General features: G+C 45.2%; 1 protein-coding gene across 1 annotated transcript in view; it reads left to right on the top strand.

Annotated features, from left to right (window-relative positions):
• Nucleotides 1-16,804, top strand: part of POLR3E (RNA polymerase III subunit E) — a 29,851-nt gene that overhangs the window by 1,438 nt on the left and 11,609 nt on the right. The window contains exons 2-15 of the mRNA XM_069983785.1: nucleotides 2,495-2,590; nucleotides 3,179-3,229; nucleotides 6,140-6,217; nucleotides 6,296-6,411; nucleotides 7,802-7,884; nucleotides 8,678-8,785; nucleotides 8,878-8,927; nucleotides 9,527-9,646; nucleotides 9,776-9,861; nucleotides 10,928-10,972; nucleotides 12,623-12,714; nucleotides 15,492-15,612; nucleotides 15,952-16,033; nucleotides 16,518-16,577. Of these exons, the coding sequence (XP_069839886.1) occupies nucleotides 2,555-2,590; nucleotides 3,179-3,229; nucleotides 6,140-6,217; nucleotides 6,296-6,411; nucleotides 7,802-7,884; nucleotides 8,678-8,785; nucleotides 8,878-8,927; nucleotides 9,527-9,646; nucleotides 9,776-9,861; nucleotides 10,928-10,972; nucleotides 12,623-12,714; nucleotides 15,492-15,612; nucleotides 15,952-16,033; nucleotides 16,518-16,577 (1,128 nt within the window). The 5' untranslated portion in view covers nucleotides 2,495-2,554. The remainder of the gene's footprint in view (nucleotides 1-2,494; nucleotides 2,591-3,178; nucleotides 3,230-6,139; nucleotides 6,218-6,295; nucleotides 6,412-7,801; nucleotides 7,885-8,677; nucleotides 8,786-8,877; nucleotides 8,928-9,526; nucleotides 9,647-9,775; nucleotides 9,862-10,927; nucleotides 10,973-12,622; nucleotides 12,715-15,491; nucleotides 15,613-15,951; nucleotides 16,034-16,517; nucleotides 16,578-16,804) is intronic.

Raw genomic sequence — 16,804 nt, 5'->3', positions numbered from 1 at the left:
TGCCCCCACCTATCAGGCCTGGATGTATAGGGTGTATATATATAATATACATAATGCCCCCACCTATCAGGCCTGGATGTAGAGGGTGTATATATATATAATATACATAATGCCCCCACCTATCAGACCTGGATGTAGAGGGTGTATATATATAATATACATAATGCCCCCACCTATCAGACCTGGATGTAGAGGGTGTATATATATATATATAATATACATAATGCCCCCACCTATCAGGCCTGGATGTAGAGGCTGTATATATAATATACATAATGCCCCCACCTATCAGGCCTGGATGTATAGGGTGTATATATATAATATACATAATGCCCCCACCTATCAGACCTGGATGTAGAGGGTGTATATATATAATATACATAATGCCCCCACCTATCAGGCCTGGATGTAGAGGGTGTATATATATAATATACATAATGCCCCCACCTATCAGGCCTGGATGTAGAGGGTGTATATATATAATATACATAATGCCCCCACCTATCAGACCTGGATGTAGAGGGTGTATATATATATATATATATATATATAATATACATAATGCCCCCACCTATCAGGCCTGGATGTATAGGGTGTATATATATAATATACATAATGCCCCCACCTATCAGACCTGGATGTAGAGGGTGTATATATATAATATACATAATGCCCCCACCTATCAGACCTGGATGTAGAGGGTGTATATATATATATATATATAATATACATAATGCCCCCACCTATCAGGCCTGGATGTAGAGGCTGTATATATAATATACATAATGCCCCCACCTATCAGGCCTGGATGTATAGGGTGTATATATATAATATACATAATGCCCCCACCTATCAGACCTGGATGTAGAGGGTGTATATATATAATATACATAATGCCCCCACCTATCAGGCCTGGATGTAGAGGGTGTATATATATAATATACATAATGCCCCCACCTATCAGGCCTGGATGTAGAGGGTGTATATATATAATATACATAATGCCCCCACCTATCAGGCCTGTGTGTAGAGGGTATATGCCCCCACCTATCAGGCCTGGATGTAGAGGGTGTATATATATAATATACATAATGCCCCCACCTATCAGACCTGGATGTAGAGGGTGTATATATATATATATATATATATATAATATACATAATGCCCCCACCTATCAGGCCTGGATGTATAGGGTGTATATATATAATATACATAATGCCCCCACCTATCAGGCCTGGATGTATAGGGTGTATATATATAATATACATAATGCCCCCACCTATCAGACCTGGATGTAGAGGGTATATATATATATAATATACATAATGCCCCCACCTATCAGGCCTGGATGTAGAGGGTGTATATATATAATATACATAATGCCCCCACCTATCAGGCCTGGATGTAGAGGGTGTATATATATATATATATATATACATAATGCCCCCACCTATCAGGCCTGTGTGTAGAGGGTATATGCCCCCACCTATCAGGCCTGGATGTAGAGGGTGTATATATATATATATATATATATATATATATAATATACATAATGCCCCCACCTATCAGACCTGGATGTAGAGGGTGTATATATATATATATATATATATATATATATATAATATACATAATGTCCCCACCTATCAGACCTGGATGGTGTCTGCTACCGCCAGATACCTTAGATCAGGGATGGGGAACCTTCCTCCCTCCAGCTGTTGCAAAACTACAATTCCCATCATGCCTAGGAAGCCGAAGCTTTAGCTTCCACTCCTTGCCTTAGATACGTGTCAGCCAAACTCTTGTTGGGGCGGCAGCTCTGCATACACCTGCACGCTCAGCTTGGCTGAGTATACATGCGTTCTGAATAGGTAGAGGGGGTAAGACCCCCCTGAAGTACAGGGCTCCATCTTTCACTGTTGGGGGAGTTGGGAGGCTGCCATACACATGAGATAGTTGGCCGGATATGGCAGATAACTATGTTGGAGCAGTTTTTCCTTTTCACCTCAGAAAAAACCCTCACTAATGGCGTTCACCTCTGTGACACCGAGGATCATGGGTAAAGTAACTGATATCAGTAGCCGAGCCCGGCATTGTGATAGCCTGGGAGTGTCAGGGAAGTTACAGTGAGTCAGGAGCTTTACTGCCGCCATGTCTGTACACGTCAGAGTAATAAAGGGGAGTCCCGCTGTGTGAGCAGAAGGGCCCGGCCTACGGTGGAGCATTGGGACCAGGACTGAGACAATCCCTTTAAGGCCAGCTTCTGGCATGCACACATGAACTAACCCTGATTGATAAATGCGGATCTGTGTGTACACCTTAGCTAACACAGCGCCGCCTACAGGCAGACCCTCACCAAAGAGGCAGCATTTTTCTTCTCTTTAGATGGTGATCTAAGGGTTAATAGGGATGAGCAGGTGGTGCTGCGTACATACATGGGTGTTGCCGTAACGTATAGAGCCGGTCACACATGTTGTGTTTACTCTTGTTTCTATAGGGTCCATTGTCCTGTCCTGAGTGCGTGGAGCCGCAGGGTGTCGGGGTGTGTGACACTAGTATGGAAAATGAGGATGACGACCCCATTATACAAGAGGTAACAGACGTCTATTATAGAGGAAATTTTTGTTCTTTCAAATCAACTAGTGCCAGAGATTTGTAATTTACTTCTATTTAAAAAAAAAGTCTTCCAGTACTTATCAGCTGTTGTATGTCCTGCAGGAAGTGGTGTATTCTCTCCAGTCTGACACAGTGCCCTCTGCTGGCTGCCATCTCTGTGTGTGCTCCTTAGACTAGAAAGAATACACTACTGCCTGCTGGACATACAGCAGTACTGGAAGACTTGAGTTTTTTTTTTAATAGAAGTAAATCACAAATCTCTGTCACTTTTTTGACACCAGTTGGTTTAAAAGAAAAATGTTCGTGCTGGAGTACCCCTTTAATTGTATGGCCAAGAAAACTGCAACAATACAGGGTACTACAGTGTAGCATCCATTGCTATATGCCTGTGCTTTAGAGTTTACCTAAGGCCCTGTTCACATTATGCTGTTTACTTAGGGATGAGAGGAGAAAGCCAGCGCCAACCTCTATCCTTGTGTTGGGATTGCTGGGTCCCTGTGGATGTATCTCACATATAGCAGACGTATTATAGCGTTAATGCTCTTTCTTTTTCCCTGTATTGTAGCTTGACGTCTATCTGGCCAAGAGCCTGGCAGAGAAGCTGTACTTATTCCAGGTAATGCTGACTAGGCGTAGATGGGTTACATCATGTTTTATATGCTTCACTGTGCTCACACTTGTATAAGCTGTTATATATAGATATATATTGCAGCACTCTGGATGAAATTCGCTGCTTTTTCCTGAAAGGTTTTAGTTGTTGTGGATGCCTCTAGTACAGATTAAGGGTGCCTTCACACCTACCGGATCCGCAGCGGATCTCACTTCTGCGGATTCGCAGCGAGATCAGCTGCGGATCCAGTACCATTGATGCCTATGTTAGCACATACTCACTGCCGGATTGACATCCCACTGTGAGTATGTGCTTTAACCTTCTGTCGCCCACAGCCCCGCCGCTCGCATCAGCATCCTCTATCCCCGCCGCCCGCATCCTCCATTACGGCCCCCCCATAAACACCGCTGCCCGCATCCTCCATACCGGCCCCCCATCATCCCCGCCGCCCGTATCCTCCATCCCAGCCCCCTATCAGCACCGCTGCCCGCATCCTGCAGCTTGCCGGCGAGGGCATACATTACCTGCTCCTCGGTGCGGCTGCAGTGAGGCTCCCGGTCCCGCTCAGCCAATCAGTGTTGCCGTGCGCTGATCGGCTGAGTGGGACTGGAGCCGGGAGCCTCACTGAAGCCACGCCGAGTAGCAGGTAATGTATTCTCTTGGCGAAGGGCTGCAGGATGCGGGCGGCGGGCAAGATGGAGGATGCGGGCGGCGGTGCTGATAGGGGGGCTGGGGTAATGGGGGCGGCAATAGAGGATGCCGCTGGCGGGGCTGATGTGAGCGGCGAGGCTGATGTGAGCCGCGGGGCTGTGGGCGTCAGGGGGTTAAAGCACATACAGCGGGATGTCAATCAGGCCTGGATGTAGAGGGTGTATATATAATAATAACCATTTGCTAACATAGGCATCAATGGTACTGGATCCGCAGCTGATCTCGCTGCGAATCCGCAGAAGTGAGATCCGCTGCTGATCCGGTAGGAGTGAAGGCACCCATAAGGTGTCTAACTATGGCAGATCTGGGGGTCTTTTATATTAGCCTGTTTGGTATGGTAACTCATCAACACCCCACAATTGTTTTAATAGGGGAGGTTCCCTTACCCGCTGTAGAGTTTCTTAGATATCATGGTTACTTTGGACTGCTGGGACCAGTGGTTCCTCTGGCCCTAGTCTATTACCAGGTCCCTGCTGGTGGCTGCTGTATGTCATAGAGATTAGGGAATTGCTTTGTATCGTTTGATCAGCGCTCCGCTCATCAATTCTGCTGCCTTTCAGTGCTGCTCCGCTCCCTGTCACCCCTCCCAGGATGTCGGGAAAAGCTGGATCCAATCCTGGGAAACTTTTCCTAGTTTCCCAGGATTGGATCCATCTTTTCCCCGACACCCGGGGTGGAGGAACAGGGAGCGGAGCAGCACTAAAAGGCAGCAGAATTGATGAGCGGCGCGCTGATCAAACGAAATGCTTCACTTTATTGAGATCAGCGATTTGCTCTATGTAAGGCACTCTGTGGTGTACAGCTACATCATATTCTCCTAAAATGTGTGTCTGTCTCCGGCTTCTGATCTTTTGGGATCTGAACCCTCTGACCCCGATTTGATGAAAATCTCTCTGACATATCAAAAGTGTTATTTCAGACACGTGCCGATTTAAAGGTTTAAAATGCGTCTCCACATCTCCAACACTGTCATTTTTTTTTAACGTTCATTATTTAGTACTGCTTAAAGGGGGGGGGAAACATAGTTGCTTTCTTTCAAACACAGCACCACCCCTGTCCTTAGGTTGTGTGTAGTATAACAGCTTGCTTCCATTTGCTTTAATAGAACTGAGCTACAATACTGTACACTAACTGAGGACAAGACTTGTGTTATTTCTGTCAGAAAGTGACCATGTTTTTTTTCTTTTTTTAATCCTGGATAACCCCTTTAATTTCATAGTGTGTTTTAGAAAAATGATGTGAAAGCTGCAGTGCTGCAAACCACCACACACCACCATCACCAGGACTGCATTTTTTTTTTTTTTTTTGCTGAACCTGCTCGGCACTGGTGCAAGGATCCTAGTGGAGCTGTCCTTTTTTCAAAGCACTGTCATCTCGGTGCCGTTTTCTGTTCAAGCACCAGCCCTGCTCGGAGCACTGGGGGTAGGCCCGGTGCCCCCTGCTGTGACGATGAGCCCTCTCCTCTGTGACACATCTCTGCTTGATTCTAATGGAGACATGTCACTTAGAGAGGAGACATGTCACTTAGTATACGCTCCAGCCGGAATTCCAATGCGGCGCTGCAAACAACTGACATATCAGAAAGACCTGTCAGTTCACACAATGAAGCGAGCGGCTCCGGCCGCTTGCTTCATTGTGTGCTATGAGAGTTCTGATGCGGGCGCGTGCTGATGCGTCCGCATTAGAACACTGCGGCCGAAAAAGATCATCCAGCCGGGACGATCTTTTCAGAGACCGGCCGTTCCGTGACCGGGCCGGGTCGGGTCATGGAACGGCCGGTCTCATACGCCGTGTGAACATAGCCTGAGACTGTAATGTGCGCGACCTTCATTGGATCCAATTTTCCTGATTTTATTGCATAATGTTACGAGTGAAGCGATCCACAGGATCTAATTATTGGGACCCCTCGATCATGAGAACACAGGTCCCCTGCCCTGGACTTATAATCATGTCAGCACACTCTTGGGACAAGAGACCCCATCTGTCATGGTCAGACCACCACCAATCCGATCCTGCAATAAGTTATATAACGGGGGGATATGTGCCCCTGTACACCCCATGTTTTTCTTTCCTCTATCATCATATGTATATATGGTCTTTGCAGATAGTACCTTAATTTAAAGTAACTATTACCCCTGTAGTAAACTTGTCATTAGATCCATTCATTCCGTGGTTTACATAGTTACCTTGTTTCCCTTTCCCAAGTATCCGATCCGCCCGTCGATGATGACCTATGATGGTGTCCCACATCTCTCAGCAAGGATTAAACCAAAGCAACAAAAGGTAGGAGATCAGATTTAACATTCAGTCATTGTTATAGGATGTGACGGAGATAACATTGTCTCCTGGGGTATCTTTCAGGTGGAGATGGACATGGCCATTAATACAATAAGTCCGAATTACTGTCGTAGTAAAGGCGAGCAGATTGCACTGAATGTTGATGGCACGTGCAATGATGAGACCAGCACCTACTCCACGTAAGGCAATGCTTACTATTCTTACCATGTTATAGCTCTGAAAAGATGTGTGTGTACTGTAAGTATATTTAATAAGATATATGTCTGGAGATCTACATCAATAGGTATAATACACTCCCGTGGGTTACGCTGTAGTTTTCTTACCAGCCCAGCCCCACAGTGGTCCTCATGATTTTGTTACTGATTGCGTCGGGTCTCACTCCTGATACCCACTGCTATCCTGAGATACAGCCAGTGAAGCCTCCCTATTGCACCACTGTGTGCGCGTTTTCCTGGCTGTAAATTAAATGTCACTGGGAACCAGGAAGTTTCATTTTCATTGAATAAATTGCTTGTCGTGGATCCAGTGTGCACTTGCATTCTCTATGTGGGATCGTTGTTAGCAAACATTATATGGTTTGCTTACAGGACCGGACTGCCCACCTGGCGATTCGGACAAGTGCCAGATGGGCCGGTGTGCTAAGTGGGGCCAGTCCATGAACAGCTTGATGGCTGGCTTTTCAACAGCACAGCACCCTCCCTGCACTTCACAACGTCTGTCGTCCACACAGGAGTTCCTATTACTTGCAGTAAAGTACCAGGTGTAGAGAGGTTTTTCATGCCATTTTGTCACAGGTTCAGCTTTGGTAAAATGTCGCTACTTTATCATTTAGCAGGACTCCCTAGGGCTGCAACCAACTTCCATCAGCCATAGGTATTCTAATGCTGAGCAATCGCACTCGAGCATGCTCAAGCTGAGCTGGTCCACCTGCGTATGTAGAGCATAGAGTAGATAATACAAACCCGCCAAGTTATGCCTCATTCACAGTCTGCAATGCTGTCCACAACCCTGGACCTGTGATTGTGGACAGCACTTTGTGCCTCCGTAGTGGTCCACAATTCAAAGGCACATTAAAGTCAGTGTGTATTAAATTTGTCCATAATTGTGGATCCACAATCAGACACATGAATGAGGCCTTACTGTTTGTCAGGAGAAGATATGGGCCCAGTCCCTAACTATTTGTGCAAATGCTGCCAGATTGTAATATCTGGGATTAGGAAGATTAGGGCCTCCATTATATTTAGTTTGTTGGAGGAATCTCATGGCTATTCTAGGGGGGAGGGGGCGTTATTCCAAATGGAGTCTATATACGCCGCCATGATCAGTTTAATATCAGAGTGTTTGAGGTATAAAGAAAAGGACTGCATGATATGAGTGGGGTTTCAGGCAAGCAATCATTTTCATAAGATTGGCTTTACCTTAAAGGGATAGGGTTAAGGATTCCCAGAGTTGTAACAGGAGTTTAGAATGAGTGTGGTATTGCCTGTTATTAGGTGAATATAAGCTATAAGATCTAATGTTATTTTAATATATAATATGTGTCACTTTATTTTACTGATTCAATTTTAGAAAACTTATGGACAAGCAGACCTTCTCTTCTATACAAGCTGCAAGCAATACCTCTCGCTATGCGGTTGCATTTTATCGAAAAGGTATGTTGATGTGCTGGTCCCTTCAGACTGACCACCATGATGCCTGTTGTGCTCTCTCTAGCCTTATGTGCTGGTCCCATCAGACTGACCACCATGGTGCCTGCTGTGCTCTCTGTAGCCATATGTACTGGTCCCATCAGACTGACCACCATGATGCCTGCTGTGCTCTCTCTAGCCTTATGTGCTGGTCCCATCAGACTGACCACCATGATGCCTGTTGTGCTCTCTTTAGCCTTATGTACTCGTCCCATCAGACTGACCACCATGATGCCTGCTGTGCTCTCTGTAGCCATATGTACTGGTCCCATCAGACTGACCACTATGATGGCCCACTGTGCTCTCTCTAGCCTTCTTGGCTGTTTAAAACTGTACATTAGGCTGCATACACGCCATGATTTTACCGTACATGCCTGGCATATGTTGGCATCAAAAAGGATATCATATACCACAGTGTACTGGAAAGTGGCTTCTTTTCTCTTGGGCTACATTCAGGACAAATATATATATGTGTATGTTGGTCTGCTATGCTTTTGAGTCCCACTTAATAAATGTATACGTGTGGGAAATGGCTGACTGCTCAGACATTGATGTTAAAGGGGCTGCTGCCGGCACACACTAGTCAGTTTATTGTACAGTGACCTCAGGAATTGGGACTGTCACACAGGCTGATGGCCCATTCATGAATACTCACCCATACAATCCTAGAGTAAAATATTGCATTGTTAGATAAAAGGGCTCGGTCTCTTCTTTCCTGGAGAAATCATGTTTTTTTTTTTTTTGTTCTCTCATGCAGGTGAAATTCACGTAACTCCCCTTCAAGGGATCTTGCAACTACGGCCCAGTTTCACCTATTTAGACAAAGCAGACACCAAATATCGCGAGCGAGAAGCTGCAAATGACGGTAGGCAGTAGCAATGCTGTGCATAGAGCTGTAGTAATTCAGTGAGAAAAGCATAGCTTTGGAGACTTATTGTAGTGATTTGTTCTTATTAGCTGGGGATTCCTCTCAAGATGAAGTTGAGGATGACGTCAAGCAAGTAACAGTAAGTCTTATATGGTGGCTCCTTGTCCTTTATTGTATTCGGTGCTCATGTGATACTGTTAGTATTTTCTAGGAATATATAACATTGAAGCCCTATGCACAGGATAGACCATCAGTATCTGACAAGGAGCTGACACCCACACCTCTGCTGATCACCTGTTCAATATGGCTGCAGCTCCAGCACATACACAGTGAGCGGGCCGGAGCACTTACATAGTAGCTTCACTGCCGCCACCACTACTACACAATGATTGGTGAATGGCTCCCAGCTATCCGTTGTGTATATACCAGAGACTGGGGTGTGCTGAACAGCTGATTGGCCAGGTGCCTGCATCCCTTGGATAATCAGCCCGTGTTAAAGGACCTTTACTATGAACTTGTATATGTGAGCATTGTCTATATGGATACAATTTTGGGTTATTACTGTGTGCCCATGGACCCAGTCTGTACCAGTCCACTTTCTTCTATCGCCGTTTCATGCAGGATCATGCTGGCTATATGATTTCTTATGCTTATGGATTATGCTATTTTTCTTCTAAGACGCCATTGTGATGCAGATTTGCATTTTTTAAGTAAATGTCTCCTTATCTTATTGTTAAGGTCCGTTTTTCCCGCCCAGAATCTGAGCAGGCCAAGCAGAGGAGGGCTCAGTCCTATGAGTTTCTGCAGAAGAAGCAAGCGGAGGAGTCGTGGGTGCATCTTCATTACTCCGGGATCAAGGTGGGGACTATAGGGAATTTGCTGTTTTGTTGTTTGCTATTCTTTTACTAGTTTAGTAACCATCTAGAGTTACAAAGATTTCCCACACAATGAGAAGAGATAACCTGAACATATTATTGTCATTTTTAGGACAGTCGATCAGAACACGAGAGACAATATTTGCTTTGCCAAAATCAAACTGCGACGGAAAACCAAGAACTAACCAAATCCCCCAGGTAAGATTCCTTAAATTTACCCTAGTTAGTTTTACTGATATAGCTCCTCCACTGCACTGCGGAATCTGTTGGCGCTATACAAATAAATTTTATTGACGAATGGGTGTTTCCGTTCTGCTTTTTAAAGGGGCTGGTCTGGCACTGTCAGTTTTATTGGTTTATGTAAGGACATGCCCCTAACTAGTAGCCCTCAGAAGTCATTTTATTAAAAAATTTCTAGAAGGCGTAACAGATGAAGGTTTAACCCCCTTCCGCTGCAGCGATGTTAATTTATGATCGAGGATAACACAGGCACGGAAGCTGCACCTGTGTCATCCACGGTGGGTCCCAGCTATCAGTGATAGCCAAGGACCCAATGCAACTTTCAGCACTGGAGCCGCACTCCGGTGCTGAGAGTTAACCCTATAGATACTGAGGTCAGCACAACCACAGCATCTTTAGGGCTCCAGACAGAATTCTCTCTCTACAGAGGGAGTATTCTCTGTCTGGTAACCATCGGGGCTCTGCGAAGTGATCGCAGAGCCCCGATGATAGCCATGGAAACCGGAAGCCTCAGGCTACGGAGACCAGCAGGAGGAGGGAAGGAAGGTAGGGCGAGTGCCAGGTGCGCGGCTTTGCGCTCTGCCCCCTCCCCTCTCTCCCCTACCGCTGTCACAAGATTGTAAAAGCGGCAGGGGACAGAGGAGAGAGGGCAGGCATAGAGACATCAGCTTATGGGATCATTATGATCCCATAAGCTGCTGTCCAAAAACAACTTGGGCATTGATGCATCAATGACCCCAGGTCGTGAAAGGGTTAAAGGAAAAATGCTCCAGAATTGCTGTTTTATAGGTAATGTTCTTTTTTTTATTTGCCTGAACAACTTCTTTAAGGTTGCATGTTGAGAAATGCAAACAAAATCCAAATACCTTGTGCAATCGAGTAGATTTTTCACATTTAGCTTTTATTTGTGTCACCTCAGAAATTGGGATGGTGTGAACACATCTTGCACATAATAGACGGCTATAGCACTTGTTGAGAAAAGATATTCCCTATATATATTAACTTTTTTTTTGTTGTATTTTAGCGAATATCTACAGATGCTGATGCCTCCAAGTGTTGAGGAAGAGACGTAAGTAGTTTGTCATATATAGATTTGGTATAGCATGAATGTTTTGTCGTAGGGGTGTATGACTGGTGGAACCTCCCCTCAACCGGGAATGTGGGGGTTTGGTTATCTCAATGGTGGGCACCAACAGTTCAACCCTTTTGGTCAGATTTCACATAATGGAATTGGAAATATCTATACCCTATAATACAATGCTCCGTCATTATTGTATATCCCAGGTGGCACTCAGAAGTTGCTTCATAGCTGGGACACTTTTAAGAATAGCATTGGTCTTAGCTCTGGACATTCACTTGACTCCATCGCCCTTCCTGGCTGCAGCTGTGAGCAGCACTTCTAACAAACAGGATTATAAGATCCTGCAATTCTCCTTCTCTTGGGAGAATACTCTCCTTAATGGTGCGTTCACACCTACAGGATCTGCAGCTGATTTTCTGCAGCAGATTTCATTTATATAACTGAACACAGCATCAAATCTGCTGCAGATCTGCTGCAGATCCTGTAGGTGTGAACGCACCCTTATACAACGTCTTTATGAATAGAAGCTCGTCTTGTTGCTTTAAAATCTACGGCGACTGGCTGCAACTGGCATCAATAACAATCCAGGAATGGAAAACTCAATGTAATTCACAGGATGGTTGAAAGAAAATATGATTTATTGATTCAACACTTCAAGTAATTAAAGACACATTTTGTAAGGCTGGGTTCACACTGCATTGTTGCAGTCTGGTTAACAGAAAAAAACGTATGCAAAAAAGAATGCACACAAATGCATCTGTTTTTTTCAGCAAAAACGCAGTGTGAACCCAGGCTAACTTTTAATATCTAAAGTGTTGCTGTTATTTAAAAAACACTTTGAGGCCCGGTTCACACACTGTAAAACACTGGCCGTTCTGTCACCTGGCCGTGTCAGTGAAGTACTGCAGTACTGCCCGGATGAAGTTCATTTGTGCTGAATTAGGATGCGGGTGCATCTGTGTGCACCCGCATCCCAATTCACTATTGCACACAATAGAGAGTGCAACCGGAGCCGCACTTTCCATTGTGGGAGCTGTCAGTGTTGTGTGGCCACTATTCAATGAATAGTGGCTGCACAAAACTGGCATGTCAGTTTTTCCTGTGGCCGCTAGGGATCCCGGCCGGAGTGTATACTATGTGTATACACTCTGGCTGGGATTCCATTGACTGCAGTGCAACATTTAATCACGGCCGTTGTTGCAAATCAACAATACCGGCCGGGGTTATTAGAACATTTGCGTTGTGAGAATTTATCCTGCGGGAGCGTTCACTTGTACAGGATCCGCAGCAGATTTGATGGCACATATTTGAAGCTGCAGATATGTAGAAATGTAACTAAATAACTGAACACAGCATCAAATCTGCTGCGGATCGTGCAAAAAAAAAAAAAAAAAATCGCTGTCTTTTGTTTATCTGCTAAGCTAAAAGTCAGTATTCCAAAATGGTAAAAAATACAACTTGTCTCGCATAAAATGAAGCCCTCATATGTTTATGTCTATGAAAAATGAAAGGGAGGCGACCATGGAAAAAGAACAGAAATTCCTTGGGCATTAAAGTGTAGATTGTGTAGTGGGGAGCAAGGGGTTAATGGGTCGGTGTGTGAGATTTCTGAGTAATTATTCATTCTACTTTTAATAGGGAGAAGCCATTAGCTCCAAGCAATGTGTTATCCATGGCTCAACTGAGGACTTTGCCTTTGGCTGATCAAATTAAGATTTTGATGAAAAATGGTAAGTCCTACCTAGTTTTTGTTTTTTTGTCTACCATTTTATCATGAATGTTTTTATCAACCACAGTTTTTTTGCCCATTTACTGCCACTCACCTGCGTCATCTCTTACTCATCTCATCTGCGTCTGTGTATTAGTACCGACACAGTGGTGTGGTGATATAGTAGGTGATAAAATGTAGACTGCATTAGGAGAGCCATATCAGAGAGGAAACAGGACTCAAGATGGCAGACAACTAGAGATGAGCGAACCGGGTTCGGCATTTGATTAGCAGTGGCTGCTGAACTTGGATAAAGCTCTAAGGTTGTCTGGAAAACATGGATACAGCCAATGACTATATCCATGATTTCCACATAGCCTTAGGGCAGGGGTCTCAAACTCAATTTACCCGGGGGCCGCTGGAGGTAGAGTCTGGGTGAGGCTGGGCCGCATCAGGGTTTCCACAAGAAAAGCTCTTACAAAAACATTCCAATGTCATCAAATGTAATTATTATTATTCAGATTCAAATGTCTGTATTGACAGTTCCTTAACATTTAACTTTCTGAACATGAAAGTTACATCAGGTGACTCACAGGGGACGTTTTCATTGATCGGAGTTTTTCCATTTTCATCATCTTCTCCTTCTCTCCTGGGCCACTGTGAGAACTTCTTCGAGCCACGAATCCACAGAATCTACCAGAGAAACATATTAGGCTCCTCACACTGGCACCATCCTCATCTCTCTATTAACTGCACATCTGTATTGGCCCCTTTACAGCCTCATTTAGTAGGTAGGCTGACTCTATCTGATCCACCTTATAGAATATGCCCCCCTCTGTGTAGAGATGGCTCCTTGCTCAGTCTTCCATATAGATGGCCCCATGTGCATCTCCTTGGGAGCCCCTCTCTGTGTAGTCCCCCTATAGTAGATGCCCCCCATGTAGTCCCCTCCTTATATTTCCCCCCCATATAGATGCCTCCTTTATGTTACCCCCCTTATCCCCCCCCATATAGATGCCTCCTTTATGTTGCCCCCCTTATCTCCCCCCATATAGATGCCTCCTTTATGTTGCCCCCCTTATCTCCCCCCATATAGATGCCTCCTTTATGTTGCCCCACTTATCTCCCCCCATATAGATGCCTTCTTTATGTTGCCCCCTTATCTCCCCCCATATAGATGCCTTCTTTATGTTGCCCCCCTTATCTCCCCCCATATAGATGCCTTCTTTATGTTGCCCCCTTATCTCTCCCCCCCCATATAGATGCCTCCTTTATGTTGCCCCCCTTATCTCCCCCCACATAGATGCCTCCTTTATGTTGCCCCCTTATCTCCCCCCATATAGATGCCTCCTTTATGTGGCCCCCCCTTATCTCCCCCCATATAGATGCCTCCTTTATGTTGCCCCCCTTATCTCCCCCCATATAGATGCCTCCTTTATATTGCCCCCCTTATCTCCCCCCATATAGATGCCTCCTTTATATTGCCCCCCTTATCTCCCCCCCCATATAGTTGCCTCCTTTATGTTGCCTCCCTTATCTCCCCCCCCCATATAGATGCCTCTTTTATGTTGCCCCCTTCTTCACTTTTCCCCCATATAGATGCCTCCCTTATCTTTCCCACCAAATAGATGCCTCCCTTATAAATGCCCCCCCCCCCCCTCTTTGTAGATGTTGTCTCCATATCTTGTACCCCGCAAAGTAGATAAAGAACAAAACAAAAAAAACAACTCACCTAACACATCTATCCCCCGTCACAGCTCCCTTCTTACAGACGGCCCCCGGCTGATGCTGCCTCCCTTGGGGTGTCCCCGGGATTCCCGGGCATCACGCGCACCAGGGAGCTGTGTGCGCCAGGCTTTTACTTCCGGGTCAGCGCTCCCTGACCCAGAAGCAACAGCCGCTGCGCACACAGCTCCCTGGTGCGCGTGCTGCCCAGGAATCCTGGGGACACCCCCAGGGAGGCAGCATCAGCCGGGGGCCGTCCAACACAGACTCTTGTGACCGCAAGCAAAACACTGCTTGCGGTCACAAGAGTGATCGATCAATGGGCCGGGCGGCAGAGGGGGGCCGCCGGGCAGTAAAGTGGTGGGGGCCGCAAACTCGTGTCCCGCGGGCCGCGAGTTTGAGACCCCTGCCTTAGGGCTTTATCCAACTTCAGCAGCCACTGCTAATCAAATGCCGAACGTTTGGGTTTGGATCGACTCGCGCATGCTCCAGGTTCGCTCATCTCTACAGACAACCCCTAATGACACATCAGCTAAATAGGTATACACAAGGCGCCATAACCATATCATTAGGAAATAAATCCCCACTTGTTCAGCTTACTTTAGCTATGTGTCTGATTGTGATATGTGCTGAAAGCATCCTATATATTGTTGTTACATGTAAGACCATGTAAGACATAGCTTCATGTATACATTTATAAACGCATTGAGGCTATATACATTCAAGACAGCTATAAATGTGAACTTTGCAAGCGCCTTAGGGCGAGTTCTGGCGCTGCAGATGGATTTTTTTATGTTGCTTCCACATGTAGATGGCATTTAAAAAATTTCATATACAATGAGCATTTGAGGACATAGTGAGGATTTCCTGAGGCCCCTGAGACATGACGTGGATAAGGGGAAATCTGCCCCAAATGGCTTGTCAGAATCTGTATGCAGGTGCAGCTTTGCGGTGAAACTCATAGTTTGGACTTATTGTTCCAGTGTCAGATCTACTGTATGGAATGACTTTTAATTACGTCTCTAATAGCATTCTGTATACAGGTTGTAATATCTGGGTTTTTTGTCCCTGCAGTTAAGGTGATACCATTTGCAAATCTCATGGGTTTAATGGCAGCAGGAACAGAATCTATTGCAGTTCTGCGCTGCATACAGCAGGTGGCGATGTTGGTGCAAGGAAACTGGGTGGTTAAGAGGTGAGCACTGAATACTATACAGCTGACTAGTTCTCCTAGTCCCTACACTAATGTGCCTGCTATTACATTAAGTCTAATCTATTCATCACTGTAATAGTACATAATCACGATATATATGTCATCTTGTCAGATTATTTAAGGTTGAAGTGCTTGTAGTAATATTTAGACCTCCCTAGTTATCACGTTATTGGATAGTAGAGGTGTTCTAGTTTAGTGAATTGGACTGCACAACCTGAATGACGTCTTCTTGGAGTCTTTTTGGCCAAAGCAACCGGTCTGCTCAGCTTTTATTCCTTAAGACAAATGCTGATCTCATATTGTGCTTTCTGTTATCTCCAGCGATGTCTTGTATCCAAAGGAGTCATCCAGCCCTCACAGTGGGGTCTCCGCGGAAGTCCTGTGTCGAGGACGAGATTTTGTTGTAAGTATACGTATTACAGCATATGGGGCTATACACTGGCCTGCAGCTAAAGCAGGGAAGGGGAACTCAGAGCTGTAGCAAAACTACAATTGCCATCATGCCCAGACAGTCAGAGCTTTGGCGTTGGTTGTCCAGGCGTGATGGGGGCCATGGAGGGCCACAGGTTCCCGTTGGGACTTAAATTGTCAATATAAAGTCCTATTTATTGGTTATATTCAGTCATTGGTATCTTGGAGAGATCGGCGCCATGTTTGGGTTCAAAATAAGGACCGCGTCACCGATATCCCTGCGCCAGCATCGGTATATTCATGTATAAAAATTTAAAATGATATATCTGATGTTTTTGTTTTTTTTTGTTTTTAAGGATTTAAAATAGATTATAGCCAGGGTGTCACCTTTATGCCCATAGTGACAGTCTGCCCCCATTTCACAGTCAATGTCCTGTTGCCCACGGACATGATAATTAATTTTTTGTCTTTCTTAGATGTGGAAATTCACACAAGATCGCTGGGTGGTGAGGAAAGAGGTGGCGACTGTGACAAAGGTATCCATTGTGTACTTGTGTTATACATGTAGACAGCCTATTAGAATACCTGGCACTTAGCAGTGTGCCCTGCATGTAAGCATGTGGTCCCTATGTCCATCTAACATACACATCATGTAATTATTGTAGCCAGGGTTTGGGTCAATAAGCTTTTCTGTTAGTAGAGCCAACATGTGCAGACTATCTCTCCTCCGGAAGGAAGCCACCTATAGTTTGTTACTGTGTTA

This window comes from Dendropsophus ebraccatus, chromosome 9, assembly GCF_027789765.1.
Source record: "Dendropsophus ebraccatus isolate aDenEbr1 chromosome 9, aDenEbr1.pat, whole genome shotgun sequence".
In the NCBI taxonomy this organism is placed as follows: domain Eukaryota; kingdom Metazoa; phylum Chordata; class Amphibia; order Anura; family Hylidae; genus Dendropsophus; species Dendropsophus ebraccatus.
Note: the sequence above shows the minus strand (reverse complement) of the source record. Positions and strands in the feature narration are given on the sequence as shown.